The sequence below is a fragment of the Hevea brasiliensis genome, chromosome 8 (genome assembly GCF_030052815.1).
Source record: "Hevea brasiliensis isolate MT/VB/25A 57/8 chromosome 8, ASM3005281v1, whole genome shotgun sequence".
Taxonomy (NCBI): Eukaryota; Viridiplantae; Streptophyta; class Magnoliopsida; order Malpighiales; family Euphorbiaceae; genus Hevea; species Hevea brasiliensis.
The window spans coordinates 5,381,487-5,409,000 of NC_079500.1; the positions used below are offsets into that span (position 1 = coordinate 5,381,487).

The window sequence follows — 27,514 nt, forward strand, 5'->3', positions numbered from 1 at the left end:
AAGACTAAAAATATGTTATTATCAGTATTTTTTAGAATTAATTTTGGAGGCAAGTCAAATAATTTGTTCACAAAAGAAAAACATATAAAAAAATGGTTTTGTACAAATTTCTGAACTTTTGGGGTTGTTATAGAATTCAATCATAATGTGGGGGCTTCTTTACAATTTAGATAGATTGAAGTTCACCTGATTATGAGCTTAAACTACAATAAAATATCTACAGGCCCTTCAAAATTGTTTCTCTTGGAGCTCTGTCTCTGAACTACAGAGACCAGAAATGGAGTTATCTGCGATAGGCACTGGGTTTAACTATGCCCTCACTTGCCCAGCACAGTCTTATTTTCCCTTAATTCCTTCTGCATCCGCTCCCACCACTACTACAAGAAGAAAGAATTCTCAACGCACCTCCGCAGTTACAGCAACACCACTTCTCAAAGAACCCCGGAATGAATCGCAACCACCGCCGCCAAGTGGTCAAAGGCGTCACTCGAAGTCCTACTTGGCCAGACAAGCTGCCATTCTTGAAGTTCAGCAATCTTCTGATTTGGACTCTGCTCTTCAAAGGTCCTTTTGTGTGTGTGTTTCTTGCGTCTTCCTTTTTGGGTTTTGTTTTATGTCTCAAATTGTTCAGTTTCATAGTTAATATGTGTAATTTTCTACGAGTTAGGCGAATGAGTTGAAAAGGAATCGAATTCTGTATTAGCAATGGAATAGGTATCCTTCACTTACATGTAGAATTTGAATTTCACAAATTTTAAGACTGTCCATTTTGTATGATAAATTATTGTAGGTTTAAAATTTTAATCAAATTGAGTTTGTGGAATAGCTATTCTATGGAATACTTTTCGACATTAAATTTTGAACCAATGTTGAGAATAGCTATTTCACATGAAATAGTTGTTCTATTCCTGTCCTATTCTATGAACCAAGTGAAGCCTTCTTGTATTTAACAACAATGTTTTTGTTAATCTAGAGATATTCTGTTGATCACTTCCATGTTCCATCTTAAAATATTTTTGTTTTTAGATTTCAATATTTAGTTAAATTAGCTTTATGTAATGGAAACTTTCTATCTATTACTCCATTCACAGATTAGAAGGGACATTGAAGGTGCAAGACTTGAATGTCATTTTGCGGAATTTTGGGAAGCAAAGTAGATGGAATGATCTTTCGCAGGTGATTCTGATACTTCATTATGACATGCCAACTATTGTCAGTTTGTCACTGTTGACTGTTTAATACCTAGAGTTGTCTGGTATATTATGTGGATTAATGGATGTCTTGTATGAGTAACTATAATAGTATAATTTGGTGTGCTACTTGCTAGTCAGAAAAAGGAAAAGGGAAAAATCTAGAATAATAATAAGCAATCTTATATTAAAAAAAAAAAATTTTTTTTTTCTTCAAAAAAAATAAAAAAGGTCAGTTTTTTTTTTTTTCAACAAATATAATTTTTTATAATATTTAAAAAAAAAATAAAAAAAAAAAAATAAAATAATTTTAATTTTTTTTTTTTTTTTTTTTTAATTTTTATTTTTTTTTTTTTTTTTTTTTTTTATTATTTTATATTTTTTTTTATTTTAGTTTTCTTAACTTTAAGGAATAATTTCACGAAATTAAATTCAAAAAAAGAAGGTGGTATACCCTTTGTAAAAATGTATGTAAAAATGTATTGACCAAATTTGTTCACAGGCCAGTGGTCATTCACATGGGTTCACATTTGTGCAGCTAGATGTTTTTTGGAGTTAACCCAAGGTGTGCAAACATCAAGTAGTAATACAATAACTAGAAGTGGTCTAGTAATTTATTTTTATTTTTTTTTTTTTTTTTTTATTATTTTTATTTTTTTATTTTATAATTTTTTATTTTTTTTTTTTTTATTTTTTTTTTTTTTTTTTTTTTTTTTTTTTTTTTTTTTTTTTTTTTTTTTTCACTTCCTTGCCTTAGTGCGCCTTGCGCCTTAGTAACTATGTGAATAATATATTGCTATTGCTTGGGGGCAGTCAAAAAATTTTATTGTTTAATAACAAAAATAAGAAATTAAATTGAATGGACGCATTTCTGCAATATCAAATCTTCACATTACTTTTATAACATTTTTAGCTCTCATATGTGGGTAACTATCATGCGATAATTCTTATTTTGTTGTACTTTTGAAATTATTGCAGCTCTTTGATTGGATGCAACAAAATGATAAAATCAGTGTTGCTTCCTTTAGCAGTTGCATAAAGTTTATGGGAAAGAGCCTCAACCCCATGAGGGCACTGGAAATCTACAGTAACATTCCAGATGAAGCAATAAAAAGTAATGTCTTTATATGTAATTCTGTTCTCAGTTGCTTGGTCAGGAGTGGCAAGTTTGATATTAGCACTAAATTATTTCATAAGATGAAGCAGAATGGTCTAACACCAGATGTTATTACATATAGTATGGTATGTCAAATTCAACTTGAAATATTGTGTTCATATATTTGTTATGGAAGCAGCACATATTTGTTATGAAAGCACCACATATTGATGTAAGTTTGCAATTTTATCAGTGAAATGATGATAGAAGGCCACCTCATGTAGGCCATGTCTTTATTAAAGATCTGACTGTTACTTCCACCTTTTGGCCTAAAAATTTTCTTTAGTAGTTGTTTGGAAACTTATGAAAGAGTTGACTTTTTATTTGTCTAGAACATATTTACCGTGATAAAATCCCATTTGCAATTTTTTACTTTGTTCTTCTACATAAATATCCGCAAGCTAAAATTGAACAGGTGCATTCAGCTGCTTAGGTGCAATGTTTCATATCTAAAGTTACTTAAATCCTTTGTCTCTAAGAAAATTATCATCAAGTGCTATCCTTCTCATGCTATGTAGCAAATTTATATACATAATGTATCTGTTTATTTTCATAGGAATTTAGTTACAGACTTCTATATATGTGCATTCAGTAAGATTTCATACAAATTTCATTCTATTTCTAAATTTAGTTTGAGAAGTTCAAAATCCTATTGTGGAAATAAAGAAAAAAGCTCATTTCGATTGCTAAATATTTGCTTTCATAAGAGTTATGTCCATTTTCCTGTCTGGGAAACTCTTAATCTACTGGAAATGAGGAGAAATTATTGCAATTCTTATTTTTCTGATCTCTTTCATTATCCTTCATCACTATCATTTTTTGTCATCCTTAGCTGCTTGCAGGTTGCATTAAAGTCAAACATGGGTATTCTAAGGCATTAGACTTGGTTCAAGAACTGAAGTATAATGGCCTGCAGATGGACAGCGTGATGTATGGGACACTTTTGGCGGTTTGTGCTTCAAATAATCAATGTGAAGAAGCAGAGAGCTATTTTAACCAGATGAAGGATGAAGGTCATTCGCCTAATATATTTCATTATAGTTCTTTACTCAATGCTTACTCTGCTGTTGGAAACTACAGGAAGGCTGAGGAATTGGTGCAAGACATGAAATCTTTGGGGTTAGTACCAAATAAGGTATGTTTCCGGTTTATATTGCAATTATATATTAAGGTGTCACTATAACTATATTTGTATTTTCTTATATTCAGTGTATATAGGTGGATTTCTATACTTGTTTTAAAGCTTAAGTTTTCATCCTGTTGTCTTACATTGGCTTGGGATAAGGTGTTTGAGTTATATATAAAACTTGGGCAAATCTCCTCTCCTTGAGCTAGCTTTTGGGGTGGAGTTAGGGCCAATCCATTTTCTCAGAGCCTACCTTGTTTCAATGTTGGGTCATCCGCAGATCTATTTGCCTGCAAATTTTACACTCTAGATGTTCATGTTTGGGTGCGAGGGGAGTGTATTGTCCCACATTGGTTTGGGATAAGGACTTTGTGCTAAATTTAAGACTTGAGCTAGCTTTTGGGTTGGAATTAGACCCGGTCCATTTTATCTACACATGCTTTTATAAATGAGCTTAAGACTGGTTTGTTCTAGTGTCTCTGGATTGATGTGGGTCTGAATCATAGCAACACTTCGAGGAAAAAAAAGCAAATTATGGCCCTTGTCAAAATCATTACTTGTATCAGACCAAGTGATTGGATTATATCAAATGGTCTATAATTTCTAAAATTTTTGAAATTTCACTATTTCTTGAAGAGAAGACACCTATCACTGATGGCTTCTCCTTGATTCTCAGCATTCTTGTCCACTTCTTTCTAATTATTACATTCGCATGCAACCTCACGTAGGCTATTCAACCTTATCATCCTCTTCATGCCTGTGCCAAGGCTCGCTGATTTATAAACATGGAAGTTGAAATTTGTAGTCCATATTAACTGTTCTTGGATGGGCAAAAGGTGGCAGAGTTTTTTTTATCATCCTTACTCCCTTGGCAAGTCAGGCCTTGGTATGCTAGGCATAATGTTTTTATTTGTGGAACAAGTTTGGGTGAACATATCTTTCCCATATCATAATGCTTCTGTTGTAGTTGTGGTGAAGCTTTTAACACAAGCTACCCAATCGAGGTCACAACTCACTATGATTCTTGTTCTAGAACATCCTTTTACTTCTCCTATCCTTCATTTTTTCTTTGTTATTTGGCACCTCCTGTTATGTCATGGGATTTAAAAAATTATTGCAGAGAAGCCAATCAATGTGGTTAAATCATGTTCTTTTATGTGCGTCTAGTTCATAATGGCAGTCATATTGAATATTTACTTGCCTCTTTTCCCCCCTCTCATTTGGTATATAGGGTTGGTTGTTCTTCTTGATCTTTAACTGTGAACAGCTTTAAGTCAATGTTCCTTACTTTTGTTGAAAATGCTTACAGGTAATACGGACAACTTTGTTAAAAGTGTATGTTAGAGGAGGATTGTTTGAAAAATCCAGAGAGCTTTTACTTGAACTAGAAGCTTTGGGCTATGCAGAAGATGAGGTAAACTAAAGCTCAACCTCTCACTCATATTTTTGTGTGATCAAAGCTGACATTGTCAACTTTATTATAGAAAGCCAGCAGAGGCCAAAAAAAAAAAAAGATTTTATGCTTTCTTATTAGTAATTTTAGTGTATTAGGTTGGAAAAAATGCAAGGATTTTTAGGAAACAATTTTGGCTGTATATTTTATGTATGGATTTCTGCTTCTAGAATATAAAAAACAGTATCTATTACTGACATGTAGTGGAATTGGAGGACTCTGTTACGTTAATATTTTAACTGTAACTTATGGTTATAATATAGAGAAGGATGCCTTATTCTCCCATTAAATGGTTCTCTTTCTCTCTTCTGCTAATAAATCCTCACATAACTGGTGCATTGAATTTGTGTATAAACTATCAAATTTATTGACCTAAAATCTAATTTTGTGTATGATGGTTTCTTCACATTCATTTATGCTAATTGCACAAGTGATGCATAAAATTTACATATGCAAGCATTCATTCATGTTTTGTGCTTTAGCGTACCGACTAGCATCAGTTTTGCTTGTGTAGCTGTAAGCATTCTTGTGCCCCCTTTTGTCTGTACTTTTTAGCTAATCACATGAAAATTCATTTATAGATGCCCTACTGTTTGTTGATGGATGGTCTTGCCAAGGCTGGGAATATAAATGAAGCAAGATCAATTTTTGATGAAATGAAGGAAAAAGGTGTTAAATCTGGTATGTAATCTATGAGAGATTGAACCTTCTTCTGACTTAATTTGTCGTGCTTGTCCCTATTGGTGATTTTGGATGCAGTATAATGCTTGTGTAAATTTGAATGCAAACTGACACATTATTATGCATGCATTAATTTAAACCATTTGATCATGGGATCAGGATATTCTTCAATGTTATTGTGAAAAGTTTCCATGTTGCTTTTTTCTTTTAAGGTGTTCCCCTGGGATTTTGTCAAACTCCTAGTCTCTGAAGTTCTGCTTTACTTGGTAAATAGGGCCAAGATTAGTATTATGACAATATCAGGTAATTAAATAAATGGACCACTTGCTATATGTAGGGGTGAGCATTATTCGGTTTAAACCGAATAAACCAAACCGAATCGCCTTAATTCGGTAATTTGGTTCGGTTCGGTTCGGTTTTGAAGAGAAAAAAACCAGTTAAACCGAACCAAATCGAGTAATTTTATTGATTTTTGAATTGATTTATTGTTATGGGGAATTTATGAATTATATGTAATTTTATATATATAAATTATTCAATTTCATTGATTAATGGTTATTAGATTCAAACTAAGGTCAAAATCAGACCAAATAATTTAAAAATTAAGTCTAAATTAAAAAATCAATCAAAAATCAAAACCGATCGGTTTGAACTGAACCGAAATAGAGCGGTTCGGTTCGATTCAATTCGGTTTTTCATCTATTTCGGTTCGGTTCGATTTCTAAAATATGTAATTCAGTTTTCATGATTTGATTCGGTTTAGTTCGGTTCGGTTCAATTTGAACCGAATGCTCACTCCTAGTTTTATGGTATATATGTTGGTGTAATTAACATATATAACACTATGCCTTGGTTTTCTTTGATCTTTGACTATATTTTGTGTTTGCCCTGTGGAAGCTATATCTCTGTTGTTTTTCTTTTGGGAACTATACTAATTTTGTTCCCCAATTGCAGATGGCTATTCTCACAGTATCATGATTTCAGCATATTGCCGAGGGGGGTTTTTTGAAGAGGCGAAGCAGTTGGCCAAGGATTTTGAGGCCCAATATGACAAATATGACTTGGTTATGTTAAACACATTGCTCTGTGCCTACTGCAGAGCTGATGACATGGAAAGTGTGATGCAAACAATGATGAAAATGGATGAATTAAGAATCAGTCCTAGTTATACTACTTTCCATATCCTCATAAAATATTTCTGCAAGCAAAAGCTGTATCTCCTTGCTTACCGGACAATGGAAGACATGCATAGGAAAGGGCACCAGCCACAGGAGGTATGCCTGGTTGCCTAATTTTAGAAAGCTTTGCAGACAGCTCTCATTATATTTATATATTTCCTTTGTAATACAGCTAGAGGTCTTTAATGATAATTTTTAGTGTAGACATTATCGTGCATAATTACAAATATCATTTGCCAATCCATGTTGGAAATATTGAAGATGTAAAATAGCTCTTGAAAACGCAAAGAAAGGCCAACATTCTAGTCCACTCCTCTACTTGAGGATTTATCAGCACATGTCAGAATTTTTGCTTCTCCTCTCATTTTCACGAGAGCTTTGAGTGGCTTGAGATAAGGTCCCCTATGGTTTAGCACTCTTCTTTTATTAACTTGGAGAGAGGCTTACAAAATTAATGTGGAGTTCCATGACTGAATCTCTAATCAGTTTCCTGAAAGAATTAGGTGACCTTTTACTGTTTAATTTGTTAGGAAGGAGCGTCAAATAATTATAATCCTATTGATTTACCATTTAAAGTTGAAATAGGATGATTATGGAAGTATCGGACAACTCATTCAATAAGTCTCTGTTTCAAGAGTATGATATAAATTATGTTTTCTCTTTACACATTTCTGTTGGAATTCATTTTATTGCTTTTTGAAAAAAAGTTTAGGTGAAACAGTAATATGCATTTTGATTGGTAAATATTTTTTGATCATCCTGATAATTCATGTATTCTTCTCTTTAAAAGTCAGTTTTATTTTGTTTGTTTGGACTTCATCTAATCTATGCTGGTAATGGTGTTCACCTTTTAATTTAGAATTTATATGTTCAAATTCAACGACTGTTTCTCTGAAACTTCTATTTGCAATTATTTTGTAGGAACTTTGTTCGTCCTTGATCTTCTATCTTGGTAAAACCAAAGCCCATCCAGAGGCCTTTTCTGTTTATACTATGTTGAAATATGGTAAAAGAACCATGTGCAAAGCCCTTCATGAGAAGATTCTGCACATTCTCTTATCTGGACAGCTTCTCAAAGATGCTTATGTAGTAGTTAAGGTAAGCTATATTGTCTTGCTGCCAAATTATATAATAAAGACCTAAATTACGGATCTGAACAAAACAGGGACCCCAAGTGTTAATTGAAGCAATCAAGTTGTTCAATCTAAGTGTTATCAATGGAGGGACCTGGTGGCTGTTGAAATTGTAATTTGGCACTGGATAACTTAAAAGGATTTTGTTATGCTGGGATGAACAAATAGGTTCCTGTTCAGATCAACCAAGTGTACACCATTGCAACATATGTTGAGGTGTTTCTTGTGTTGTCTTTAGATCTGTAATTTCTTTCTTTCTTTCTGCTTGTTCTTTTATTTTTATTTTTTATGGCCTACTGTTTGCTAAAATAGATTTTTGCTTTTTCAATATCTTTACATTCCAATCAGTAGTTTTGAATGCCACATTAGCAATTCCTGGTGAGGTTCGACTGTTTAGAGTACCAGAGAATTTTTCAGGTCTTTGGTTTCCTCCATAAAGACCTGCGCTTGTTTGGTTCATATCCCACGTTTTAGGTCTTCATATAATTTACTCGTGTCTTTTATATTATTGTATATGTTCTTCAATGTTGCAATTCATTGTTTCTTTACACATTTCTTGTCAGGACAATACTGAATTGATTTCGCAAGCTGCTATAAAGAAGTTTGCAAATGCATTTATGAAGCTCGGTAATATCAATATGATAAATGATGTTATGAAGGTTATTCATGGTTCTGGATACAAGATTGATCAGGTAAATGCTGATGAACATAGATGAATATGTTTCTATTAGTTTTTATTCAAGCAAAAACCTTGCTAGTAGTCATTTAGTTTCCGTTCATAATGTCCTGATGAACTCATAAAACAAGTTTGGTAGTGAGGAACTGAGGACCCATAGTAGGATGGCAACATATTATGAGATTTTGAACACTCAGGGTATCAAAATATGCAGTTTCCAGTCTATCAGATTGAGAACAACTTGTCAGTTAAAAAATTGAAAACCTCCTGCGACTTGTTTTTCCCCATCTTCAACAAAATTAGAATACAGAAATAATCCATCTTGGAGATGCCTCATGTGGGATGCACGTTTACTTTCTGCGAACATCTAAGGAATATTAATATCAAGTGCTTGCCGGAATGTTAAGATGTATATATAACTTTTGCTTATTAAGCAATGTCATCATGAAGAATTAAAATGAAAAATGGATTGAGCTGAAATAGAGGGGAAGGGGGAAGAGGGTGGGGGGATTATATGTGTGCAAGGGAAAAAAAAGGAATAAAAGGAAAACAAAGAGGAAAAGCTCTTGTAGATTTCCTTTTTTTTTTTTTTCAAATTCTCTGCCTGAGTATGTTGCCTTTTGTAGTTAGTGCTAAGCATGATTATTGACAATCATGTCAAAAATTCGCCTAGAACTGTATGAAATTGCAAATTTGTACTTGGATGTGCATTTTTCACACATGGCTGCATGCAGGCAGACAAAGCAAAAGGTTTCTCAGAATTTGCATTTCCCTTAAGTTAGCAGTTGCATCAACTTTGAATAAATATGGTTGCAGAATGGCTTGTTAAAAAAAAAAAAGGTATTGCATGTACTAGCCCAAGCCCATCTGGCATGAGTAACTTGAGAAAATGAATTTTAAGCCATTGCACTCTCAAATGGCTAGGCCAAGTTACGTGAGTTGTTCTTGGGCTATCTAAAGCTTCAACTCTTCTTTGCTCTACTGATATGGGACTCAAATCTGGGGTATCATATTGAATTTGGATTTAAAATTTAAACACCCCTTCTTTGATTTTGCTTCATTATCCTATGAAGTGAGTGCATCACAGCATATTCATTTTTTGTTTCTTCAATTTTATCCAGGAACTATTTCAGATGGCTATATCACGTTATATTGAAAATCCTGAAAAGAAGGACTTGCTTCTTCAATTGCTGAAATGGATGCCAGGCCAAGGTTATGCTGTTGATTCCTCAACAAGAAACCTGATTCTTAAGAACTCACACTTATTTGGTTGCCAGCTCATTGCTGAGATCTTGTCCAGGCAGCAGATGATGTCCAAAGCCCTAAAATCTCACTAGACAAAGGATATGTGAATTTGAAACTAAAAGACTTCCAGGTAATAACAAATTTTATGTTTATTGTTTCCTATGATAACTCAGCACTTGGAGCTCGTAGGATTAGCGCACAACATACTTGCATCTCAATTTTCAGTTTGGGTTACTGAGACATCTTTGTTTTTTATAATTTGAATATTTTTTAACGTTCTGATTAGAGCAATTTTGACAGGCTAGGCAACTCGAATATTATCTGATCTGACCATAAATGTATATGATCAGATTGGATTTTTTGATCCTGTGTATTATAGGTATCTTTCTAATTGTTATAGCAGCTACTCTTGGCAAAAAAATTCCCTTTGATAGTTTGGCCAAAAGTGACTTAACAGTGAAGCGCCCTTGACGCAATTTTGGGCTTAAGCATGCTATTAGAAGGGTGTTTTCATCTAATGCAGCTCCAAAAGCAGCCTCAAACATTCATGTTATAGGTTACCAAAGTTTGTATATGTTCTAATTTACGTAGTGCAAACTCTTTGCATGATGAGGTGGTTGCACAATTATGTAGCGTTCTAGAATCTGATATGAATGCCAAGGGTACAAATATGTACTTAGTAACTAAGTAGAGCACATGCATAATGCTAGGTTGGTGATCTGACTAGGTGATCTCCATTGTTATTATGGTCCTTGCGTTATGGTGTAGAGTTTATCATAAATGGGAATCACTTATGTTGCATTTGGAATGCATACATTCTCAAGTTATGGTGTTGAAAGGATACCCTCTTAGTACTGGGTCCTGGGTTTCTTACATTTCACTCATTTTTCCCTCTTAGTAGAGTTGGTGAAAACCAGATACTTGGTGTTTCTCTTGCTGGAATTGATGATTCCATCCCAAGGACTATAACAGGTTGGGAGACTCTTACTTCATGATCTCATTGCCTAACATATCTCAAGTTATTGACAGTTGGAGTTGCAGAAGGGAGCTGGGCTGATGAGATATTGAAAGAATTAAGATTTCCCTGGGCTATTAGCTGAAAATGGTAGGGCTGCCCTAGGTTTAGCCATTCATGCATTTTCTTTGTGCTATTTCCATCTTTTTTTTTTTGTAGATGAAGGGTATTTGTAACCATTATGTTTTGGAAGGTACAATTGGGCAGCACATTTCCTATTATAGAGGAGCTTGGATAATCTATGAGGAAAACAGATTGTTGTTGGATCATATATGTATATTAGCTGCAAAAGGAAAATAAAGATAGGCATGTTGGATTATTTTACGATGGGAAAATTACTATTTTGTCTCTTTATTTTTAATAAAATTAAATATTTTGTCTCTATTTTGAAAAATACATTAATTAGTCTTATTTTCGTTTGATTTGCTCTTTAGTCTCTCTGGTCATTTTAGGCATTAGCGTGAATTTCCTTTACTTCTTGTAACTTGAAAAATATAGCCATATAGTACCTTTCTTTTTAAATCTTGAATTATTTACTTATCGTAAAATTAATCGCTTTCTCTTGAATATATTGACTAACAGAAATTTGTAGTGGGACTAAAGAGTAAACGTAATAAAGACATAGAGACTAATTAATATATTTTTTAAAATAAAATAACTAAATTATTAATTGTATTAAAATAGAAGATTAAACAACAAATTTCCCTTTTATCTTTTAATTTACTAGTGTATTTTATATAACTTCGAGTTTGCATTGTTTTGCATACATCCATGTGGGCTGAAAAATATTTGTGCCGCTGATGAGTAGGCAACTTCCTTTATGCATTGTCACATATGTTTGAAGAAAGATTTATTTAATTTTGGGCCTTAGCCCTTAACGAAATGAGGTAAAGAATATATTAGTACATCTTGTAATATTGGACTATATGTTTATTTTGAAAATTCTTTAGATAATAATATTCTTTTAAGTAGTTTTTATGGCTATTTTATTAAAAATAAAATATAATTACTTTATTCATAAAAATTAATTTTAAAAATTTTATAATTTTATATACTTAAATGACCCATTGCTAATAATTAACAAAAGAACTCCTAAATATATGATTGCTCTATTATTTTAATTTATTAATTGATCCATGTTGGAAAACTTTATTGCCTATTTAAAAAGGAGTTTGAACATAAAATTAGTTAGTGATTCCATTCACATAAATGGTGTACCAATTAAAAAAAGAAAAGAAATTCTAAAGAAGATTAAAAAGAGAAAGAGGTAATGTGAATGGGAGAAATCATGGCCAGATCAATCAATCAACAACCAGTTCGATCAATCAATCAAATTTACATTGAATTTTCGCCCATTACTACAGTAAATTAAAATGAGATGAAAAAGATTTTCTTTCTTTCTTAATGGTGTTTCACACTTTGTAACAAACAAACAGTTCCATCAATCAATCAATTTTACATTGAATTTTCGTCCTTTAAAAAGAAAAGGAAAAGGGAAACAAAAGTTAGGAAGACCTAATAATACAAGTTATTTATGCTTAACAAAAATAATTAAAAATAAAATTTTCTAGAATTTAATTATTATTAAAATTTTTAATGAAATGCAAGTTTAAATTGATTAATATAAATTTAATTTCTTAATTTAAAAATGGGTTTAGTGTTCAATCTAATAAGAAAATTCAGAAGAAATAATTACCCGATTAACAATTTAATTTAAAAAAAATGATTAAATGACATGTTAATTGGGTTGCATTTACATATGAGAGTATCTATCTTATTAAGTAGACGTTGATTTCAAATAAATTCAGTATAATTGTAGGACCATGGAGCTCAAGGTTCAAGTGTTCGAAGTAGCTAAAGGAACATAATTTGTAAGGTAGGGCATCTAATTTTATTAGTTCTAGCAATTTTCAATTCCAATCAAATCATTTTAAAGAAAGTAAAATGAAAAATCAATACTTCTAATTAGATGCAGAGGTTGTTATATGTCACGACCCAACCTATGGGCCGGACCGGTACTAGGACCTAGGCCAGCCTAAAGCCCCCGAGGCCCGTAGTAAGCCTAACTATTCCTTAACCCAACTCTAAGGCCCATTTGGGCCCAAATTCAAGAAACCAACCGGACAGAGTCCGGCCATAAAGTGGACCTTTCAACGGGGAGTTTTTGACTCACCCGACCTGTAAACAAAATATATCATCAATTGGGGAGCTCAGCTCACCCTCCACATACTCATATCAGCATCAAAAAATAAATGGGAGCTCAGCTCCCTCATCCAATCCATCAAACACGCACATAATAATTTTACAGGTCCACATGACAATTTATATTATAGACCCGAATCATTTAAATATCTCTAACACATGCGGAAATTCTAGGAGTAAATAAAATTACACAAATATTGATAAACAACCTGCGAAGGAGAAAAGCAGGTTAACCACAATAAAATCCTCCTGTAGCCTGAAAAAAATATTGAATAGGAGTGAGCGTTCGACTCAGAGAGTAAAATATCAATTTTAACCATAATCTCTATAACTATCTAAAACTAATGCACCCTGTAGAGTGAAATGCAACATCAACAATATTTTCACATCATAACATCAAAAAGGTAATTTGGAGCACTCACACACCCTGTAATATCAATCATAATATATGGGAGCTGATCCCCTATGCAGCTCTCTTAAATCCAACCTGGTGCCAGCGAAGAACTCAAGCCGAACTTTCGCTTAATAAACCAAATCGGGGGTCCCAGCGAAGAACTCAAGCCGTGACTACCCCCTGAAGGATCGGGTCCCAGCGAAGAACTCAAGCCGTGACTACCCGTCCTATCCATAGTCCACACCACATCACACGCACACCAACGCACGTACACTGCTCCAAATTACCACAACAATATCCATGGCACGTTAACAGTTATGAATGCAACATAAATCGTGCCTAGAGTTTAACTATATAAATATATGCATATAAGTGATGTATGGGCATGCTTGAACATATAATAATATCGAAATTACAATTAAAATTAATATTTTACTCACAGACTTGACAACGGTCACTGTGGCGGCTGGGCGGAGGAAGAAGGTCGTCACTCACCTGACAATTACATTACATTTATTTAATACAAATGACTCAATACAAATCAAGAAAAGACCACATACGTCCTAAGTCGTGCCGAAAATCCGGCAGAGTCTCCCCTATACCTAGGACCTACCCAACCTGCAAAATGGCTCAAAACACACTTATATATTTACAATCCATATATCCACAGCTCAATCATATCACACAGCCCCTCCTGGGCCCATCAAATCAATCATCCATCACAATATGTAAAATTTCAATTTAGTCCTTATAATTGACCATTTTTGCAAAAACTGCTTAAATAAGCTCTAAAAATTCTAAAACTTTGCCCCGCGGTCCTTAGCAATATTACTAAGCTATTGCAAAAAGAATCATAATTTTCTAAGCTATCACGAATATTTTATGGATTTTTAATCCTATTTAGGCACTAGAAAATTATGAAAAAGCAAGGTTCGGGTTTACCTTTGCCGATTCCGACTTTGGGAACGCGCTCGGGACGTCTGACAATGGGGGGATAGCCAAAACCTCGATCCAATTCGGAGACTTTTTCGGTAACGAGTCTGTCTAGCCGGAAATTCACAGACCCGACAACTGTCGAATTTTCACGAATTGAGGATACCTACACGAAGCCCATAACACGGGGGTTAGCACATAAATTTTTCAGAATTTTCTAAGCTCATTTAATGCACGGAAAAACACTGCGAAGTTCTGTGGGACCCACCGAAAAACGGTGTCGAAAAAATTCGAAATTTATGTCGCCGCGAAGCTCTCGACGAGTGGAGCACTCTGGTACTCTCGGTTTTCTCGTGGGGTTTACGGTTTGTGAGAAATTTAGCCCAAAAGTCAAAATGGGCTAAATTTCCCGAGCAAAAATTGGACAAACCGCTCAATGGATTTCGGTGTTCTTGGTGTCTATGGAAAGCTCTAGACGATTAGATGAGTTTAGACACAAGACCCGGTCCGATTGGTGGCCGGATCGGCCGAATTTTGGCCAGGAAGGTGAACGGTCGCTTCGCGGCTGCTGCTTCGGAGCCGTTTCCGTGCTCCAGCGCCGGCCGTGGGGGAGGGCTGAGGTGGGGCGCCCGCGAGGTGGGGAGGCAGGGGAGGTAGCGGCGCGGCAAGGGGAGGAGGGAGGAGAGAGAAAAGAGAGAGAGAAGGGGAGGAGGTCAGACGCTCGCGGGAGGAAGAAGGAAGAAAAAGAAAAGGCTGGTCCGATTCGATCGGTCCGATTCGGTCCAGTTCGATTCGGCCGGTCCGATTCAGGATACAAAATTTTGAATTTTTACTCTGCCTCGGGACCGAAAACGAGGTCCAAAAATTCCGAAAAAATTTCAGAAAACTCAGAAAAATTTGTAGACTCCAAATATATTTTTAGTTTTGCCACGTGGTCTTTAAATTAATTTTTAAAAATCATCAAAGTTTATATTTTCAGAAAATCGAACCCGATTTTTAAAATCCAAAAAATCTCAAATAATTTCTTAAAATTTAATTAAAATTAAAATATCAATAATACTCATAAAATAATAAATTTTAAAATTTTGGGGTGTTACATTCTTCCTCCCTTACAGAAAATTCGTCCTCAAATTTTACACAAGGCAGAATAAAGCACATGATTATACATTGAACAGATAAGGGTACTTGCTATGCATGTCCCGTTCTAACTCCCAGATGCACTCTTCCACTGACTGGCTCCTCCACAAAACCTTAACCATAGGGATCTGTTTTGATCTCAGCTGTCTCACTTGGTAGTCCACTATGGCTACAGGTTGCTCCTCAAACGTCAAGTTCTCTTTTAGCTCTATTACATCCGGTTGTAGTACATGAGAAGGATCTAGAATGTATTTCCTGAGCATGGAGATGTGAAACACAGGATAAACGTGAGAAAGGTTGGGTGGTAGTTCCAACCGGTAGGCAACTGCTCCAACTCTATCAGTAACCTCAAAAGGTCCAATATACCGAGGTGCCAACTTGCCCTTCTTTCCAAATCTCATGACTCCCTTCATTGGAGAAACCTTCAGGAATACATAGTCGCCCACTGCAAACTCCACATCCCTCCGTCTGGGGTCTGCATAACTCTTCTGCCTACTGAAAGCTGTTTTTAATCGTTCCCTGATTAAAGGAACTATCTTTGAAGTGTACTGCACTAGGTCTACATCATGCACCTTCGCTTCCCCCATTTCTGTCCAACACAGAGGAGACCTACACTTTCTTCCATATAGTGCCTCATAGGGTGCCATCCCTATGCTGGAATGGTAACTGTTGTTGTAAGCAAACTCTACCAAAGCTAGCTGCTCATCCCATTGACCTCCAAAATCCAAAACACTCATGCGAAGTATGTCTTCCAGTGTTTGGATTGTCCTTTTGGACTTTCCGTCTGTCTGAGGGTGGAAAGCCGTACTGAAGTTCAACTGTGTACCAAGTGCTTCCTGCAACTTCCTCCAAAATCGAGAAGTGAACTGGAGCCCTCAATCAGATATTATGGAAGCAGGAATTCCATGCAATATGACTATTTCTCGAATGTAGAGTCGGGCGTACTGTGCAATAGAGTATGTAGTCTTCACAGGCAAGAAGTGAGCTGATTTAGTCAGGCGATCTACAATTACCCATATCGAATCATATCCTCGCGTGGTACGAGGCAACCCAGTCACAAAATCCATAGTGATCATTTCCCACTTCCATTCTGGGATAGGGAGCTCTTGCAGCTTCCCTGACGGTCTCTGGTGTTCAAACTTCACCTTCTGACAAGTCAAGCACTTGGACACAAAGTCTGCTATGTCTCTCTTCATGCCATTCCACCAATAGCTATCTTTCACATCATGGTACATCTTGGTGGAGCCTGAGTGGACATTGTACAGTGTATAGTGTGCCTCCCGCATGATTTCATTCTTGAGGTTGTCCACATCGGGCACACATATCCTAGAACCTTACACTAAGGCGCCATCATTGGCAAATCCAAACTCACCACCTTCACCTTGCTGTACTCTTTCTATGATCTTCATCAATTGTTGGTCTCTGTGCTGGGAAACTCTAACTCTGTCCCGCAAGTCTGGCCTCACTGAAAAATGAGCCAACAATACCCCCTCATCTGAAAGATCTAGGATTAAACCTTGATCCATCAACTCATGTACCTCCTGAATCAATGGTCTCTTCTCCGCTGAAATGTGCACCAAACTGCCAGAAGATTTTCTGCTCAAAGCATCTGCTACTACATTGGCCTTTCCAGGGTGGTACTGGATGGTGCAATCATAGTCTTTCAGAAGCTCCATCCATCTCCTCTGTCTCAAGTTTAAATCCCTCTGTTGGAAGATGTACTTCAAACTCTTATGGTCGGTGTATATCTCGCACACTTCACCATACAAGTAGTGTCTCCAGATTTTTAGTGCAAAGATTACAGCCGCCATTTCCAAGTCATGGGTGGGGTAGTTCTGTTCATGCCTCTTCAGCTGCCTTGAAGCATAAGCCACTACCTTTCCATTCTGCATCAAAACACACCCTAAGCCAACTCTGGAGGTATCACAATACACGGTGTATCCTTCACCACTCATAGGTAGTGTCAACACAGGGGCAGTGGTTAGACACTCCTTAAGCTTCTGGAAACTCTCCTCACAGCGATCTGTCCAAATGAATGGAACATTCTTCCTGGTTAACTTAGTTAAGGGAGCTGCTATCCTGGAAAAATCCTGTACAAAACGCCTATAGTAGCCAGCTAGACTCAGAAAACTTCGCACCTCAGTGACTGTTGTGGGCCTAAGCCAATCAGTTACAGCTTCAATTTTCTTGGGATCCACTTGAATACCTTCTCTTGAAACCACGTGTCCCAAGAATGAGATGCTTTCTAGCCAAAATTCACATTTCGAAAATTTGGCATATAGCTGGTGCTCCCTCAAAGTCTGCAACACCATCCTCAAGTGCCACACGTGCTCTTCCTCGGTCCGAGAGTATACCAAAATGTCATCTATGAATACGATGACAAAATGGTCCAAAAATGGCTTGAACACCCTCTTCATCAAGTCCATGAAGGCTGCTGGTGCATTAGTGAGTCCAAAAGACATCACCAAGAACTCATAATGACCATATCTTGTCCTGAATGCCATTTTGGACACGTCCTCATTCCTGATTCTCAACTGATGGTAGCCTGATCGCAGGTCTATCTTGGAAAAGAATCTAGCTCCTTGGAGCTGATCAAACAGATCATCGATCCGAGGAAGTGGATACTTGTTCTTCACAGTCACCTTGTTCAGCTGTCTGTAGTCAATACACAACCTCAATGACCCATCCTTCTTTCTCACGAATAGAACAGGAGCACCCAGGGTGAAGTTCTCGGACGTATGAAACCCTTGTCCAAAAGCTCCTGTAGTTGCTCCTTTAACTCTTTCAATTCTGCTGGTGCCATCCTGTAAGGCGGCATTGATATGGGGTTTGTACCCGGCAAAACATCAATGCAAAACTCTATTTCCCTTCCTGGTGGCAACCCTGGAAGCTCCTCTGGGAAGACATCCATAAATTCTCTGACAACAGAAACATTTTCCATGCTGACACCTTCTACAGATGTATCTCTCACCAATGCCAAATACCCTTGGCATCCACGCCTCAACATTTTTCTAGCGCTAATCGCTGACACCAAATTATATGGAGCCACGCTCCTGTCACCATCAAAGTTAAACTCTTCCACACCAGGTATGTGGAAATATACCTTTTTGTTCCTGCAGTCTAAGGTGGCATAATGAGTTGCCAACCAATCCATCCCCAAAATTACATCAAAATCCATTACTGGTAGAGGAACCAAGTCTGCTGGGAGGATCTTTCTATCCACTACCACTGGGCTACCCGGAAAAACCATATCTACCTCTATGTTATCGCTAAGTGGGGTAGCTACCGACAAGGGGCATTCTAAAGTGGTAGGGTTTCTACCCAATCTCATGGCAAACACAGGGGAGACAAATGAGTGCGTAGCACCCGGATCTATTAAAACACGAGCCTCATAGGAACAGACCAGAAGAATACCTACCACAACTGCATTTGAAGCCTGAGCATCCTGATGGGTCAGGGTGAAAACCCGAGCTTGACCCCTACCCTGAGTGGCAGAACCCTGATACTGACTTCTACCTCCTGATCTGCCTCCAAATCCACGTCCCCCTTGTCCTCGGCCCTGTTGGCCACTGAACTGACTACCTGCCATGTTGGAAGCACCCGGATACAACTGACGAGGAACATTTGCAACAGAACCTTGTGACCCCATCTGTGGCTCGCTGAACACGGGGCATTCCCTAGCAAAGTGACCTGGTTGGCCACACCTGAAGCATACTTCTGAACCCATCAAACAAGGTCCTGAATGTCCTCTTCCACACTGTGCACAAGGTGCCAAAGAGGATCCTGAACCAGACCCCGAATTGCTGTACCCTAAACTGTGACCACTGCTAGATCCGTACCCTGGTCTGAACGCTCGAGGTTTGTGTCTAAAACCACTCTTCTTGTTTTTACTTTTTCCTTTGTAATTACTCTGCCCACCACTATCCGGAGTACCCATTTGGGGAACACCGGTAGAACCCTCTGCTCTGTTTTTCTTTGCTCTTCCGCTGTCATCCACAGCATAGCTAATCTCAATCTGTCTGGCTCGATCAACCACCACATCAAAAGACTGATCAGACATCATGGCCAGGTTCGCATACCTCCTGTCAAGCCCCTTTAGGAACCTCTTCACCTTCATAGTTTCTGTAGCTACTGCTGTAGGGGCATATCTGCTCAATTCCAGAAATTCTGTAGCATATTCATCTACAGACCTGCCATTCTGTCTTAAGGCCTCAAAGGCCCACTGTTTCTGATCTCTGAAGCTTTCTGGCACAAACCGATTGATGAACAGTTCCACAAACTGAGCCCACGACAAACCCTCCATCCGAGGTAACACGTAGTCATTCATCCATTGTCTAGGCATAGGCCCCAGACATGCTGTATACACTCTATTAGTCTTCTATCAGTCAACTACAATTCTGTTCCTGCCTGTCTACAGGAATCCAAAAACCGATATGCATCGTCTGACACATCATAAGTACCAGGCACCAATTTCTTAAAATTGATTATCTGTTTGTAAGGTTCCCCTCTTGGTGCGGTGGACTGCTGCTGCTGTGGAGGGTGGACCATATACTGCACCATCATATCGATGGTTCTCTGCAACCCAGCTAGAGTAGCTGCCATGGGGTCCATGGGACCCTGTGCCATGAAAGACTGATCCTGAACTGGTGGCAGCTGCTCTTCTACTTGAGCAGCTCTAGGCCTCCTACCCCGCCTCCTCGGGACAGGCACCTCATCCTGTGCTGACACCTCGTCAAGCACATCTGGTTCTGGTGCAGTGGCAGCTCTCCTGCTTCTACGCATTTTTCTGAAATTCAGCAGCATTAGCCCACAAAATTCAAAACTGCACATTATACAGCTCTATAGACTCATATTTATACACAATATATAGAGCAGAAACTAGAAGCAAAGATGACAATGCAAGACGAATGTGAACCTTATTTTCCACATGTGACTCCTAGTAGACTCTTCCCAACACTTTAGACAAACATTCCCTAAGAATCTGGAGCCTAAGCTCTGATACCACATTTGTCACGACCCAACCTATGGGCCGGACCGGCACTAGGACCTGGGCCAGCCTAAAGCCCCCGAGGCCCGTAGTAAGCCTAACTATTCCTTAACCCAACTCTAAGGCCCATTTGGGCCCAAATTCAAGAAACTAACCAGACAGAGTCCAGCTATAAGGTGGACCTTTCAACGGGGAGTTTTTGACTCACCCGACCTGTAAACAAAATATATCATCAATTGGGGAGCTCAGCTCACCCTCCACATACTCATATCAGCATCAAAAAATAAATGGGAGCTCAGCTCCCTCATCCAATCCATCAAACACGCACATAATAATTTTACAGGTCCACATGACAATTTATATTACAGACCCGAATCATTTAAATATCTCTAACACATGCGGAAATTTTAGGAGTAAATAAAATTACACAAATATTGATAAACAACCTGCGAAGGAGAAAAACAGGTTAACCACAATAAAATCCTCCTGTAGCCTGAAAAAAATATTGAACAGGAGTGAGCGTTCGACTCAGAGAGTAAAATATCAATTTTAACCATAATCTCTATAACTATCTAAAACTAATGCACCCTGTAGAGTGAAATGCAACATCAACAACATTTTCACATCATAACATCAAAAAGGTAATTTGGAGCACTCACACACCCTGTAATATCAATCATAATATATTGGAGCTGATCCCCTATACAGCTCTTTTAAATCCAACCTGGTGCCAGTGAAGAACTCAAGCCGGACTTTCACTTAATAAACCAAATCGGGGGTCCCAGCGAAGAACTCAAGCCGTGACTACCCCCCGAAGGATCGGGTCCCAGCGAAAAACTCAAGCCGTGACTACATGTCCGATCCATAGTCCACACCACATCACACGCACACCAATGCACGCACACTGCTCCAAATTACCACAACAACATCCATGGCACGTTAACAGTTATGAATGCAACATAAATCGTGCCTAGAGTTTAACTATATAAATATATGCATATAAGTGATGCATGGGCATGCTTGAACATATAATAATATCGAAATTACAATTAAAATTAATATTTTGCTCACAGACTTGACAACGGTCACTGTGGCGGCTGAGCGGAGGAAGAAGGCTGTCCCGGCTCACCTGACAATTATATTACATTTATTTAATACAAATGACTCAATACAAATCAAGAAAAGACCAAATACGTCCTAAGTCGTGCCGAAAATCCGACAGAGTCTCCCCTATACCTAGGACCTACCCAACCTGCAAAATGGCTCAAAACACACTTCTATATTTACAATCCATATATCCACAGTTCAATCATATCACACAGCCCCTCCTGGGCCCATCAAATCAATCATCCATCATAATATGTAAAATTTCAATTTAGTCCTTATAATTGACCATTTTTACAAAAATTGCCCAAATAAGCTCTAAAAATTCTAAAACTTTGCCCCGCAGTCCTTAGCAATATTACTAAGCTATTGCAAAAAGAATCATAATTTTCTAAGCTACCGCGAATATTTTATAGATTTTTAATCCTATTTAGGCACTAGAAAATTACGAAAAAGAAAGGTTCGGGTTTACCTTTGCCGATTCCGATTTCGGCGATGTGCTCGGGACATTTGACAATGGGGGGATAGCCAAAACCTCGATCCAATTCGGAGACTTTTCCGGTAACGGGTCTGTCTGGCCGGAAATTCACAGACCTGGACAACTGTCGAATTTTCGAAAATTGAGGATACCTACACGAAGCCCATAACACGGGGGTTAGCACATAAATTTTTCAGAATTTTCTAAGCTCATTTAATGCTCGGAAAAACACTGCGAAGTTCCGTGGGACCCACCGAAAAACAGTGTCGGAAAAATTCGAAATTTATGTCGCCTCGAAGCTCTCGACGAGTGGAGCGCTCTGGTACTCTCGGTTTTCTCGTGGGGTTTACGGTTTGTGAGAAATTTAGCCCAAAAATCAAAATGGGCTAAAACTTCCCGAGCAAAAATTGGACAAACCGCTCGATGGATTTCGGTGTTCTTGGTGTCTATGGAAAGCTCTCGACGAGTAAATTAGTTTAGACACAAGACCCGGTCCGATTGGTGGCCGGATCGGCCGGATTTTAGCCGGGAAAGTGAACGGTTGCGCGCGCTGCGCGTTGCTTCTGGAGCCGTTTTGCGGCGTTCCAGGCGGCGGCCGGCCGTGGGGGAGGGCTGAGATGGGGCGCCGGCGAGATGGGGAGGCAGGGGAGGTGGCGGAGTGGCAAGGGGAGGAGGGAGGAGAGAGAAAAGAGAGAGAGAAGGGGAGGAGGTCAGACGTGCGCGGGAGGAAGAAGGAAGAAAAAGAAAAGGCCGGTCAGATTCGATCGGTCCGATTCAGGATACAAAATTTTAAATTTTTACTCTGCCTCGGGACCGAAAATGAAGTCCAAAAATTCCGAAAAAATTCCAGAAAACTCAGAAAAATTCATAGACTCCAAATATATTTTTAGTTTTGCCACGTGGTCTTTAAATTAATTTTTAAAAATCATCAAAGTTTATATTTTTGGAAAATCGAACCCGATTTTTAAAATCCGAAAAATCTCAAATAATTTCTTAAAATTTAATTAAAATTAAAATATCAATAATACTCATAAAATAATAAAATTTAAAATTTTGGGGTGTTACATTATACGTAGTGGAAGTAGATTTGTGACTTTACGAGTTAACAGTCATAAGTCAGTTTGATTAAGTATTTTATTATATTATTCTCATTTAATTTTTAAAATTTTATCATAAATTTTATTTAATATTATTTGAGTCATTTTAATTACAAATGTGCTTATAAGATATTTTTTACTAAACAAATTACATTATTCTGTGTAATATATAAAAAAAAAAAACTCATTAGCTCATAAACTATGATATTGTCAAAGTATGAATGCAAACCAGATCACACCTATAAAGTAAAGTTAATTACTACTGTTAACATCAAATTATCAATTTTATTTCTCTTCAAGTAAAGTTTGAAGAATGTGTTCATATTAATTTATTCTCGTGGACAAGGCAATCTTGGGCCTATATATTCCAAGTAAATTTCTGTTAGCATTACAACCATAAACTTAGACAAATATCCCCAGAAAAATGAGGTGCTTAAATGTACTCTTTCCATTTTCTGTGAAATGCATTGTCCTCTTGCTCCTTATGTGGCTGAACTTCGAAGTTCCCTCCACTAACGCTGCTACAACCGGTGGTGGGAATGAGACAGATTATCTTGCTTTGTTAAAATTCAAGGCAATGATTGTGCATGATCCCCAAAATGCCACGAGTTCATGGAATGGTTCTGTCCATTTCTGCAATTGGGTAGGTGTCATCTGTGGTCGCAGGCACAAAAGAGTCACCCTTCTGGATCTTCATTCTAAAGGCTTGGTGGGCAATTTGTCTACTTACATAGGAAACATGAGTTTCCTTAGGCAGATTCGGCTACAAAACAACAGCATACAAGGTGAAATCCCTTCTGAACTAGGCCGTTTGCGCAGGCTACAAATTTTAAATCTTGAAAACAATACTTTTGAAGGGAAAATTCCGTCCAACTTGTCCAAATGCTTGAACATCAAGGGACTTGGATTAGGTTACAACATGCTGGTTGGAAACATTCCAGTGGAGCTCGCCTCTTTGTCCAAGCTCAAACTTATTTCAATTCATTTTAATTATTTAAGCGGGGGCTTACCGCCATTTTTTGGGAATTTTAGCTCACTTGAGATATTCTCTGCTCATCAAAATTTCTTCGGTGGAAATATTCCACATTCTTTTGGTCAACTCAAACACTTGTCATTTATTGGACTTGGAAGCAATAACCTCTCAGGTATCGTCCCTGAATCCATTTATAATATTTCCTCCATCACTGCATTATCTATACCAATTAATTTCCTCCATGGAAGTCTCCCATCGAATGTTGGCCTCCTTTTACCTAATCTTCGCGTCTTGCATATGTCGATCAACAACTTTAGTGGATCCATTCCATTGTCATTATCCAATGCCACCAATCTCCAACAAATTGGTTTAGGATATAACAAATTCACTGGAAAAGTACATGTTGATTTTGGAGGCCTACAACAACTTCAATGGTTAGGTTTGGGTGGCAACAATCTCGGAAACAAGGGAGATAACGATTTGGATTTTATCACGTCTTTACTGAATTGTAGCAATTTAAAACTTTTAGAAATATCTGACAATCAGTTTAAAGGAGTATTGCCAAATTTTGTGGCCAATCAATCTTCATCACTTGAATGGCTGGGAATGGGGGACAATCAAATATATGGAGGCCTCCCTCCATGGTTATCTACACTTGTTAACTTATCGCATATGCATTTCGGTTCTAACCAAATTATGGGCAATATTCCCGTTGAAATAGGTACACTTCCTAGATTGCGACGAATGTCGCTCCACTCTAATAGATTGTTTGGACCAATTCCTTCATCTATAGGGAACTTATCACAATTGATTTGGCTTAATTTGTCCAATAACAATTTACAAGGCACAATTCCCTCCAGTCTTGGAAATTGTAGAGAATTATTAGTTCTGTGCCTTTTTCAAAACAACCTTACTGGCTCCATACCTAAACAACTTTTTGCTTCCAACTCTATGTTGATTTCCGTACAATTACATCAAAACCATTTAAATGGATCTCTCCCCTTAGAAATTGGAAATTTATTCAATTTGAATGAATTCTATGTTTCTCGAAACATGTTGTCTGGCAAACTTCCAAATGACCTTAGTCGATGCAATAGCCTTGAGTTGCTTTACATGGATAATAACAACTTTCAAGGTAACTTGCCTCCATCTTTGGCTGCTTTAAGAGGTCTAAGAGAATTTGATTTGTCTCATAATAATTTTTCTGGTGAGATTCCAGAATACTTAGAGAAATTTGCATTGGAATATGTCAATTTATCTTTCAATAATTTTGATGGTGATGTTCCCACCAAAGGAGTTTTTGCAAATGCTAGTGCAATATCAGTTGCAGGAAACAGTATGCTTTGTGGAGGTATACTAGAGCTACATTTGCCAAGATGCCCTGTTGAAGCTACAAAGAGAAGCAAACTGCGTCTTGTCAAAATAGCTGTGGTCGTCATTTCAATTGTTTTTGGCATTACTATACTGTCAACTGCCATGTATTATAGGTTCAAGAAGAAGAAAAGGGAACAATCACCTACTTCCTTGCAAATAAGGTCATTTCAGAAGATTTCATATGAAATGATTCTTAAGGCAACTGATGGGCTCTCTTCGGCAAATTTGATTGGTGTGGGAAGCTTTGGGTCTGTCTATAAAGGTGCATCTGTGGAGGATCGAGCAATCTTTGCAGTGAAAGTACTTAATCTTCAACAACGAGGTGCTTCAAAGAGTTTTATGGCCGAGTGCAAAGTCTTGAGAAATGTACGTCATCGAAATCTTGTCAAGATAATAACGTCTTGCTCCAGTGTTGATTTCCAAGGAAATGATTTTAAGGCACTTGTTTATGACTACATGCCAAATGGGAATCTAAAGAAGTGGTTGCATTCAGACTTAGCTGATGAACAACCAAGTCTAAGCCTTCTGCAGAGATTAAGCATTGCTATAGATGTTGGGAATGGGCTGGATCATCTTCATCACCATTGCCAAAAGCCAATTGTTCATTGCGATCTAAAGCCAAGCAATATTCTTCTTGATAATGATATGGTTGCTCATGTTGGAGATTTTGGGCTGGCAAAGTTTCTTCCTCACCTCATGAATCCAACTCAAAGTAGCTCAATTGGAGTTAGAGGAACAATAGGTTACGCAGCTCCAGGTGGTTGTGATCCTTTTGCATCATATGTGCTTTCTTATTTTTACTTTATTGTCAAAATCTATAATTTTTTTTTTTTTAATTTTGCAGAGTATGGATTAGGAAGTGAGGTATCCATGAATGGAGATGTTTATAGTTATGGAATCCTATTATTAGAGATGGCGACAGGAAAAGAACCCACTGACGATATTTTTGTAGAAGGTTTTAACCTTCACAACTTTGCTAGGATGGCATTGCCCAACCGAGTGCTGGAGATTGTAGACCCAATTCTTTTCCAAGAAGATGAAGGAGGAAATAACAATAAAGGTCCAACACAAGCAAGAAATGACTGCAAAGTCGAATGCTTGATTTGCATGATCAAGGTCGGGGTAGCATGCTCCATGCAGTCTCCTCGAGATAGAATGGACATAAGCGATGCAATCAAAGAGTTACATTCAATTAGAAACAATTTTATGCAAGCTAAAATGGGGCCATCTTTGTATCAAAGTAAGTAATTAAAGTTTAATTTTAAATTTTAGTGAATTTTCTAGAAAATTTATGAATGTTCATTACTTATCGTTGGTGATGCATATTTATATTTTGCAGGAGCTGCATGAAATTTAATGTCTCCTTAAAGGTGACTGCAGTTTCACCTATATTAATAGGAAGTGGAAGGGGAAATTTGTGGCATCCAATTATAAGTGCAATGGTCGTTGTGTTTTATGTTCGGGCATGAACAAAGAATACTTAGATGGTTTTGTATGTTCAGTTTGAATAAAATAAAATAGAATGAAAGTGTGAGCTATAATATTGTAAATCATATATGTTTGATGCATAAATAATCGTAGAATCTGACTCTTCCATTAATGATGAATGAGATTATTTGGTGATTTTAAGATTAAAGTGTCAAAAAATGAATGAACTTTTATTTAATAAGGTTAAATAAAAAATTAAGGTAATCAATGCTCAAATCAAATATTAAGATAAGAACACTCCATTAAATCCATAATTAATTTTAGATTTTAGATAAAATTGCATTAAAATTGAAAAATTAGGTCTAAATTGTCAAATTTAGAAAAATTAAATTGTAATGGTAGGAAAAAAAAATTGTAATTGGACATTTTAGATTTTCTAATTAGGCCTTGTTTTTAATTGCAAGGTGATTTGTAACTACACAAAGTATGAAATGTTACTCATAGGGCAGGCCGTTGATGGACATGGATGATTGAATTTCTCTATTTCTTTTTTA

At 37.2% G+C, this 27,514-nt stretch overlaps 2 protein-coding genes across 6 annotated transcripts; both read left to right on the top strand.

Annotated features, from left to right (window-relative positions):
• The first annotated feature begins 211 nt into the window (after positions 1-211).
• Positions 212-25,613, top strand: LOC110669475 (pentatricopeptide repeat-containing protein At1g10910, chloroplastic). Of its 5 annotated transcripts, none has more exons than XM_058151060.1 (11): positions 212-564; positions 1,092-1,176; positions 2,169-2,432; positions 3,179-3,481; positions 4,782-4,886; positions 5,507-5,606; positions 6,561-6,880; positions 7,706-7,882; positions 8,481-8,609; positions 9,715-9,968; positions 25,483-25,613. In XM_058151060.1, exons 1-10 carry the CDS (start codon positions 278-280, stop codon positions 9,928-9,930), a joined length of 1,986 nt encoding a protein of 661 aa, XP_058007043.1. In that variant the 5' UTR covers positions 212-277; the 3' UTR covers positions 9,931-9,968; positions 25,483-25,613. The 5 variants fall into 5 exon arrangements, with proteins under 5 accessions (XP_058007043.1, XP_058007041.1, XP_058007042.1 ...); XM_058151058.1 differs by lacking the exon at positions 25,483-25,613 and adding an exon at positions 10,139-11,122; XM_058151059.1 differs by lacking the exon at positions 25,483-25,613 and adding an exon at positions 10,737-11,122.
• LOC110661615 (probable LRR receptor-like serine/threonine-protein kinase At3g47570) lies at positions 23,393-27,132 on the top strand. Its single transcript, XM_021820289.2, has 3 exons — positions 23,393-26,289; positions 26,377-26,772; positions 26,872-27,132. Exons 1-3 carry the CDS (start codon positions 23,610-23,612, stop codon positions 26,880-26,882), a joined length of 3,087 nt encoding a protein of 1,028 aa, XP_021675981.2. The 5' UTR covers positions 23,393-23,609; the 3' UTR covers positions 26,883-27,132.
• Positions 27,133-27,514: the final 382 nt, after the last annotated feature.